This window comes from Limulus polyphemus, unplaced genomic scaffold, assembly GCF_000517525.1.
Source record: "Limulus polyphemus unplaced genomic scaffold, Limulus_polyphemus-2.1.2 Scaffold1654, whole genome shotgun sequence".
NCBI lineage: Eukaryota > Metazoa > Arthropoda > Merostomata > Xiphosura > Limulidae > Limulus > Limulus polyphemus.
In genome coordinates, this window is record NW_013667264.1 from 81,906 (window position 1) to 91,953 (window position 10,048).

Here is a 10,048-nt window from a genome sequence, read left to right on the forward strand (position 1 = left end):
CAGAAAGTAACCACTAGTTACAATAGTTAACAGATATTTACAGAAAGTAACTACTAGTTACAATAGTTTTAACAGATATCCACCATTGTGTGAGCACTAATTTCTGACAAACAAAAGGTTTATTAGTGATTATTATTGCTGAATTTATCAACAATACACTAAAAATTTTCCCACAAGAATAACTTTGTTATTATTGTTTTGTAATTATAAGTACAATTAAAAGTTTCTTGTAACAATAATTATGGTTTTAAAAGCAAATTGATTGCTTTATTTCCTTTTCAGATATGTTAAACATTATAATAATTGGCAAAAAGTTTCATTCAAACAAATTTGTTTCTGGGTTGAAAAAAGATCATTTGTTCAAAAAATTGCAATGAAAATAGAAAACTAAAGAATATTTAAGGTGAATTACGTCCAAGAGTTTAATTCATTTATCATCTTCACCTTATTCTACTTTTTTTATCCTTGAAATATTTTACTTGCACAAAACAATAAATTTACCACCAAATAATGTGCTTATAAACATACTCCCCCCTCCTACATTTAAAGATATTTACTTGTCAATACTGAGACAAAACAGAATTGAAAGATTTGCATAACAAATGCATCCAAAGAATAACATTGTTGTTGTCATATTACTTCCATAACAGCAGACGAAAAACAACAACCTTTGAAGCTGCATCGGAGAATTTGACACACATAATTCAAACTAAGATTTTTCAATAAATCGTTTAATATGAAAGCAACAAATCACATATATATATATATATACATGTAATTATCTTTTTATGATGATTATATCCAATAAACACGGTTCTTACATTAGCTGAATGTGACTGATCCTTTAATAGAAGTATGTTCTGGTTATACTTTAAACAAAAGAGAATTCAAAATATAGGAACAAAATACCTGTAGGATGTTTAAAACTTTTCTCATGTCTCCTTGAGCCAAGTCTAATAGCGCCTTCTTCCCATCTTCTGTGACAGTTACACTGATCATATAATAAATTAAACCACATTGTATTTTTTGTTGACAATAAATAGCAGTATAACCAAACAAATTCCTAAAAGAATGCCATCTGGAATATAATATATTAAAACAACCCACCCAGTTTTATTTCAATGATAAAAGTTCTGTCTTATTTTCCTTTGAATATCTCTGTCTCCATAGGTATTATTTATTTGTTTAAATTATTATTTTTTACATAATTAATCTTTTACTACCAAAAAAAAAAATTTAACACCCAACCCATTATGATCATATTTTACCAGATGATAATCAATCAGGCTAAAATTAATTTTTTCACTAGTTAAAATAATTTTACTCACTGGTTAATAATACTGGTCAAATAATTAGAAAAATGGGATACAATATTGGAGAAGTCATATACACTAGATATGGATATCGATTTACAGAAATCTTAAAAGTTAAGCATCAAATAAAGCTTTCTTAACGATACAAGCATTCTCAATGAGAGATCACATTCCATACAATAAATTCTTAGCAAACCAGTGCACCTTTATTTATCGTGTTTTAACTTGTGTAAGAATATGTTATACAGAACACATATAATAAGATAAAATGGTTTGATTTGTGATTTTGCTGTGGCTATCTTATCATTCATCTTATTCTTTCACAAAGTAATATTCTCATTTTATTAAAATTTTCTTTCAGTTTTAAAACATTACATTTATTGGCAATATGAAGAAATGCCTAGTTTTAGGTTTGAATTTGTGAGAAAAAACAAAAAACACCACTTGTTTTTCAGAATGTTATTTTACCACAACAGATTAAAACTTCCAAATCTTTAGTAAACTGATATTTACCCTTCACATTGTATAACGTGTTCGAGGCGAGGAAGCATTTGCTTGGGGCTCAAGGGAGCAAAGCGAAACCGAGTACATCTAGATTGGAGTGCAGGAATGATCTTCGATAAATAATTACAGATGAGACAAAACCTTGTGTTTTCTGTAAACTTCTCTATGACTAGAAAGAATAAGGATGAGAGATAATAAATTACTTTCTATTGTATTTATATTAATATTAGACGAGGTGAGAATCTAATATGATGTTTTTCTGTGCTGTTCCATAAATCTTGTAGTCCCCCAGTGGGACTGATAAATCTACGAACTTACAACACAAAATTTTGGGGGTTTGATTACCTGTGGTGGACACAGAAGATAACCCAATGTGGCTTTGCTCTAAAAAACAAACAAATCTTGTAAAGTACCTTTTGAGTACCAGTCATAACAAGTAGATTCCATTTCATTTTTTAAATCTGAGACCTAATGCTTTAAAATTTGTATCAGATGCAGATTTAATATTCTTTTCTTATTAGTGGATATACTTGTATCTTACCACAGTATTTTTTTGCATTTGAATATTAATATAATACTAATTATAATAATGTTAATGTAAAATAATATGATGTTTTTCTGTGCTGTTCATGACAAATGATGCCCAGAATGCTCTGTTAGATTCTCACCTCGTCTCAGAGCATTCTGGGCATCATTTGTCATGAACAGCACAGAAAAACATCATATTAGATTCTCACCTCGTCTCAGAGCATTCTGGGCATCATTTGTCATGGCATCTGCTTCATCTAAGATAACCAGTTTGAATCCTGACCTGAGTAAAAAATCATGAAGAAAAACTTGAATTTTGTAACGACTTAGACAGACTGTCAAATTTTGTAGAAATAACTCTTTTCGTTTGAGGATGATAATAAATGAAAAAGTGACTGATGTTTTAATAACTAATGAAACAATGACTGTTCTAATAAATGAAACAGGTTGTTTTAAACTATAATAAAAAATGGTATTTTGTATTTTCAACTTAAAAATATATGCAATATATGGAAGAAATGGCCAGATCAAAGACTCCAAGGTTCAGACATGACAGTACTCAATATCAAATCAAACAGGTGAATAAAATGAAAGAAACTAGTCATCAATATCCACCACCTACTAAGATACTCTGATCTGAAGAACAAGATTGATTGTCATGATTAGAACTCCTCTAGTTGAAAGTGCAGCACTAACCTTGGACCTTATAATCAACAGTCCATCATTCTTACCATTAGTCCACACTAGCCCAACAAAAAATGAAACACGGTCACTGTTTTAATAATAACAATGAGTTATAGAAACTTCTGCTATACCAAAGTTTTATTTAAAACAGAGAAAAAAATATAATTTTCAAAACTAATTTTTTCATGTAATTTGAATTTATCTAGCATTAGTTATTTTATAAAATATGTTATTTAACTTATGATATTTTTCTATTTCAAACATTTAAATATTGATAATTTTTAAGTTACAAGAAAAGCCAAGTATTTTTTATTGATTTCTTTAAGAGATTATTAAAAGCAATAAAATAAGCTACATTACAATGTGAATTACTAGCATAGTTAGCCAAACCTCATCCTCAGAAAAAACGTTTTGTGAAATATCTACAAAATTTTCCTCAACACAACCTTAAACTCAGAAAGAAATGTGAAACTTTATAGATTATCTATGAAAGTGGCATTTATATCTTTGGTACATTTATTTGCATCTCAGAACACACTATACGACAAATGTTTGCTGAAAGAAAACTAGAAAATTGAAGCCTTACATCTCAAAATTAAAATTATTTACAATGTTGAAGAGAATCACAAAAATGTTGAATTTTTTAACCCTTCTCTCTATTGAAAATTTCAGTATTATCTTGAGTCACTTAAGTATTTTAATAAAAAAATAAAACACCAATTGTTGTTCTTAACAACAAACAGACCTGTCAGATCATCTATTCATTATCACTACTTTTAATAATAAAACAAATTGATCCATTATCTCTTCACAATATCTGCTTTCACCATCTAGACAGCTTTAAATGCCCCAAAGAATAACCCAGACTATGACACCTGGTTTATCTTAAATATAATAAATTTGTAATGTATTTAACCAATAATCTAATCCTACTTCCAGATGTGGATAGTAATCTGTTTGTCGTATTTGAATAAGAACCAAAAACACGAAAAAGTTTTAACAAGCTGTAAAACTTCACACAAAAAAGAAAACTAAATATATATTTATAGCAAATAAAGTACTTACTTAAATATTGTCTTTGTACTAGCAAAACTGAGAATCTGTCCTCGAACTATTCCAATACCACGATCATCTGATGCGTTTAACTATAATAACGTATAAAAACTTTCAAAAACAAAATATCAAAACTGTTTAATTTACACATAACAAAAAATTATGGTTTTAACTGATTCTTAGTGTTACATCATTTTTTCTAAAAGTTCAGAGCTTTTGTGGAATTTGGCAAATTCAAAACACATTTCATTTTAAACGTCTCTTTCTTTATCATGAACATAATTTGTAGTCTTCTTGAAGAATCTTCCTTCATAAAAAGTCAGTGAAGAAATATCAAACTATAAAAGCTACATGCATATATATTGCCACACTGAAAAATAACACAATATATGTAGATATGTACAGAAAATATCACGGCAATTGCATGCAAGGTGATGACGCTTACTGGTGCAGAGATGTAGATAATGCTTCTGAAATATTCACGTTTTATTACTATTATACTAAAATGTATTACAAAAAGTTATGCCTATAATACTTGAGTGTTTGTTAGGCTGGCTCTGTTTATAAGTTAACACTTCATAAGTAATTTTAACTCGTAAACCTACAATTCTTTTTATCAAAACACAAAAAATAAATTTACTTACCGAAATTAGTCCCCAGTTAGATGGAATTTTAAACTATAACTAAAATTACTTTGATATAATTTACTGCAACACCTTTATTGAATAGCCTAACCTTGTTAGACCTATCAGCCCTCCAGCAGTAAGTCTATGGACTTATGCTAAAACTTGGGTTTCAATACCTGTGGTAAGCACAACACAAATAGCCCATTGAGTAGCTTTGAGCTTAACAACAAACAGATCTGTCCAATGAGAACTGTCCTTTAAAAGCAACAATGCCTTTGAATTGTTTGGAATAACACCTGTAGAGGTTAACTGAAATCTGTAGTACCTTATACAGGGCATTCCATATAGAGGGCATTCCACTGAATAGAAAGGAAGTTTTTTTATATTATCATCATGTTCAATACAATAAATAAAAGTTGTCCAATTATTTTACAATTTTCTAGGTCACAAAATGTTAACTTTAAAAGCATGTTTAGATCTGCAGAAATTTATTCTGTAATAGGTTGTGTTTTGTTGGTTAGGCCTAACCAGTCTTGCTGGTATTAAAATAATTGCTTATTCTTGATACTGTACACATATATACGAGTATATAACACAAAAATGGTAAGAACTGTTCCTAAGAAATATAAATAAAATCAGCAACATACCTCTAACACCATTGAGTTAAGTTCTTTCTGTGAATAAATCTGACGAGCACAGGCTAAGATAGTCGAGGTTTTTCCCGTACCTGGTGGTCCATACAATAAGAGATGTGGCACACGATCTTCTTTAATAAACCTACGAACTGAAATTTTCATGTGTTTTAGTTGGAAAACATAAAAAGAGCTCCACACACAAAACATTGATGTTAAATAAATCTGTTCTTCAAAATCTACAGCATTATTAGTTTGATTAGATAATCTGTATTACTTGGAGTTGCACCAGTTTTCAGATATCACTGTTTTTATTTGAAATTCCTTCAGCCATACCAATCCAATGTCTGTTAACAGTAATAATGCAAATCTGCCATAAAGGTGACTCAAATAATATTCATCTGGACTGTTCAAAAATTTCTGTTAATTATACATTTTGAATAATATTGTTTTATTTTCATTTTTTACAAAAAATACCAAATAAAGATAAATAAAAGTATTACAAACACTTTAACTTAAATAATTAAGATGTCAAAAACAAAATTACACAAAGTCTTGACACCAATATTGAAATTTTCCACACAAATACTGTCATCTCTTGAAACTGTGTCCAAGATGTAGTGGCATATTTCTCTAGCAGAAGATTAACAACTAGAAATCAATACTGCTGTAGTGCCTAACTTATCGAGACTATAGACTGTAAAATACAACTTCAAATTTATGTATTATTCCTTTGTTTTCTGTTAACAGTGCAAAGAATGTATAAAAATCCAAACTTTTGGGCATTTTAAAATCTTATATTGTTTTAAATCAAAACAAACCTCATTTTTTCGAGCCATACTTATATTAAATCCTGTGAAAGTGACAAATCTTGTCAGACCCTTGTATGTGTGTATGTTAATTCTCACAGTGTTCTAATAAAGTTAGGCTGAAGTTAGCACTGTAATCATGTTGAAGTTGTTCTCATGTCAATGTTAGCAATAATTAACCTATACACATCTCAATGTTTCATAATTTTGCTTTTAAGCACTACGAAGGTACTTAACAAATGCATCAAAATATAAATTCCAACTTAGTTGCTACTGTATCCCACAGAATGATAGGAAAAGTATTTAATTTCTCACCTTCAAGCGTGCTTTGTTATTGACTAACATGTGCAGTTAACCCAATACCAAAGATAAGTTAATTGGGGACATCATTCAGTAAAATTGCCCATGTATATTGATATAAAATAAAAATTATCTACAACGTTCATACATATATGTATTTACCTAACCAACAATTTATGTAAAAAATAATATTTCACAAAGATACAATTTCTGAAGTATTACTAGATTTTGAGATATCTGAAAACACTAATGCTGTTCCGATAATCATGACCATTTCTACTCACATGTACAATAATTGTTCTCATACTTCTGGTCATTATCTATTAAAACTGACAACAACATACACTGACCAGATATTTTTGCACATATAGTGGAAACCTTGTACCGTCATTTGTATCTGGTGTGGTTTGTGGAGAACATACCAATTTCGTCTTCTATTATTGCTTAGCCAAAAAGAAGGAAAAAAAGACACCAATTGTTGATAATAGGCAATTATCGTCTGTATTTATCACTTGACTGTAATAACATGACAAGCCAACAACGGACATCAATATCTAACATCACCACCTGGGGAACCGATAACATAAAACAAATGTATGTTCAATATACTTTATTTGGAGCAAGTTTTGTACAAAAATACAAATATGAAGTTGTCCACAAGTGAAAAATAAGTATCTGATCACAAACAATGAGAAAGAAGAAATTCATCTATGCCATTATGAAAATATATTATAAAAAATTCTAAATTTTTTTTGTAATAAAAAGTAAATCATATAAAGAAAAAGCAAATGGAAACCTCTGTGATTAATCTTTTAATGATATTAACTTTCATTTTTAAAAACTAATTAAAACATTTAGAGGTGCTTTACTGGACTCTTTTGATCCAAAAAAGTCTATCCTGGTTGCATAATCTAATTTAAAAAAACTGACTTACTAGTGGATAGAATGTCTTCATGTGCAATAAGTTCTTCAAGTTCTTTTGGTCTGTACTTCTCAACCCTAAATTGTGAAGAACAGTTTAAAATGTCAGATGTCAGCTGGATAAACAGAGTTCACAGTTACTGAAATAAGCAACGGCATTGGAAAACAAGACTTGAACTTAACTACACAGGTTTTATTAAGATTTTAAATTTCTTCACAAAACTGCTTGTTATACTGTAAAATAGTGTGCTGAATACAAACAGTCCAATGACTTCTTACAAAACTAACTTATTTAATATACCTTCTTATTTACTAGTCTGAGCAACATCAAGAGCTTCCTAAAAGATAGCAAAAAATGTCTTTGTAAACAATTCCAACTCATGAAACAATACTGATCCACAATAGCTATTGTTACCATTTTTCAAGGCACTTTTTCAAATGGTATCATACAATAAGTTTCAATGCAGATTGAAACTTATTTTATCAACTATTAAAAAACTGGAATTCAATTAATGTTATGTTCACAATATTTTCTACTGAATCAGACTATTACAGAAAGTATTATTATATGATATAGTTCATTGCAAGAAGAGCTATGTTTTTTTTATATCAAGAAATATTAGTCCAGTTAATCCATAAATTCAGATGAGGTTTTCATACATAAAAAAACTACAGACAGTAAGACTAGAAAACACAAGTTTAAGACATGGAAAACTCAGCCATGTCTTCAGTTAAGACAATGTTATTTTTGTAATAGAGTGGTTGGCCTATAGAATAACTGGCCTTCAGATACAGTAAAAGCTGTTTGAGATTAATCTATTACTTTATGTAACATTAGTTGATGTCGTTAATGGTCATAAGTATTTTTTGCTCCTATAGTGTTAACTGTATAAACTCCATATAATTACCTGTCATCCTTTATAAAGTACTGATTAGAACAATAGTATTTGCTATAAGCTATTAATATGCTATCTATAGTTCAAGCCTTTCCTCACTAATCTTGAAAATTTCCCTGTTTGAACTAAAAATGACAGCCAGGTATTTACCATTCAGATGTTTTCTTACTTACTGAAATAGCAAAGTGAATCTTTTATCAACTCTTTCTCTACCTTATACTAGTTAACCATAAACTTTAAAGAATTAAATACCTGCCTTTCATAACACTCATCACATTTAAACTAAAGATCCAATGTAATGTAATGCAAAATGAATTAATTAGAGCAGGAAAAGAATAAATAATTGTGATATTCCAGCATTCTAAAGGGTAACAATATTTGTTTTATCAGTGTTAAAACATAAAAAGTCTTCATAGAAAAGTTATCTCACATAATATATGTCATACATTCTGTCATCCTACTCCTTTCAAGTTATACTTTTATTAACTAAAATTAACACTAATATTCTGCAGTCTGTGCACTTTTCAGTTTCACAGATGCATTTTTAATGATATTGATAGATAAAAAACTGAACAGATTTTTAATTTTAAAACTGCCCCTCCTTTTTTAGTGAAAATAATAAATCCTCCACAATGTAACTAATCAATAGCATCAAGTGAAATTGAAACCTTCTGGAAAGAATATTTTGTACATATAAAATGTATTGTTATTGTTAGTTATATCATTGTTGCTATACTATATACCTCTCCGAGCTTCTTTTTCGGAAAAAGCCAAGCCCTTTGTTTTAGACCGTTGCTTTAAACACCAAACTCTATATATCATTAAATTTCGACACGTTCTATTACTACTAGTACAAGCAGTATTAACATATAAATAACAATATTACCATGGAAGATTGGTCTGCGAATCTCCAGACATTTATGTTGCTTGATGTTGAAATATCTTGTCTTCTCGATGATATATATATATAGTTATATTGCAATATAAAGCTTTTACAAATTGTGTTGACAATATGCTTCAACAAATAATATTAAAATAAAGTATATATGATGCTCAAACTTCTTCCTAAATTCTACGTTATTTCAATCATAACATTACTTGTTATTATACACTTCTGAATTTTATGGCGCGAAACTTAAGATATCGCTCTGCCACCTACAAACAAGAAGGTACACCATTGAATACCATGACGACGACTAAATAATAAACTACAACGTACAAGTGTTTTCTTCAATACTCAATAATCAATTTCACTTATATATATATTTTGTAATATACTTTAACTTCAGAGAAGATAACTGAATATTAGTTTTCAGACACATTATTAAGCAAAAAACATTTTCTTTGAGCTATTCTTTATTTTAAAATAGCTTACTAGATAATGGGGTTGATCGTAATCTCTTAATTTATTTCAATGTTTTTATTTATGTAATTAATGGTGAAGAATATTTTACCCCACTTTGGTGTTACAGCTACATAAAAAAGTCTGTAGAAGTGTTGACATGATTTTACGAATATATCACTTAAACTAGAATATTGTTGTAAACTATATCTAAAGGGTTGTAATTTGTTAGCTAGAGGGCATTGGGCGCCTTAGAAACTCTAAAGATTTGACAAGATTTTCTAGTATATTCGAAGCTACATTATAGATATATGATAGTTGTGAAGTATGTAGAGTGATTTCAAGATAGAGATTGAAGCATTCAGTGTGTTAGCTATCGCGTTACTTTGTACAAGTAGGTTGATTTGTTTTACGTTAATCTACAGTTTGTTTGTTTTGAA

General features: G+C 29.1%; 1 protein-coding gene across 1 annotated transcript in view; it reads right to left on the minus strand.

Moving 5' to 3' along the window:
* The window catches only part of LOC106464444 (replication factor C subunit 5-like), a 16,999-nt gene extending 7,604 nt beyond the window's left edge, over positions 1–9,395 (minus strand). Inside the window, exons 1-7 of the mRNA XM_013924587.2 lie at positions 9,153–9,395; positions 7,384–7,448; positions 5,356–5,492; positions 4,095–4,174; positions 2,555–2,628; positions 1,827–1,986; positions 910–991 (exon numbers count right to left, since the gene is read on the minus strand). Coding sequence (XP_013780041.1) covers positions 910–991; positions 1,827–1,986; positions 2,555–2,628; positions 4,095–4,174; positions 5,356–5,492; positions 7,384–7,448; positions 9,153–9,184 — 630 coding nt within the window. The 5' untranslated portion in view covers positions 9,185–9,395. The remainder of the gene's footprint in view (positions 1–909; positions 992–1,826; positions 1,987–2,554; positions 2,629–4,094; positions 4,175–5,355; positions 5,493–7,383; positions 7,449–9,152) is intronic.
* Positions 9,396–10,048: the final 653 nt, after the last annotated feature.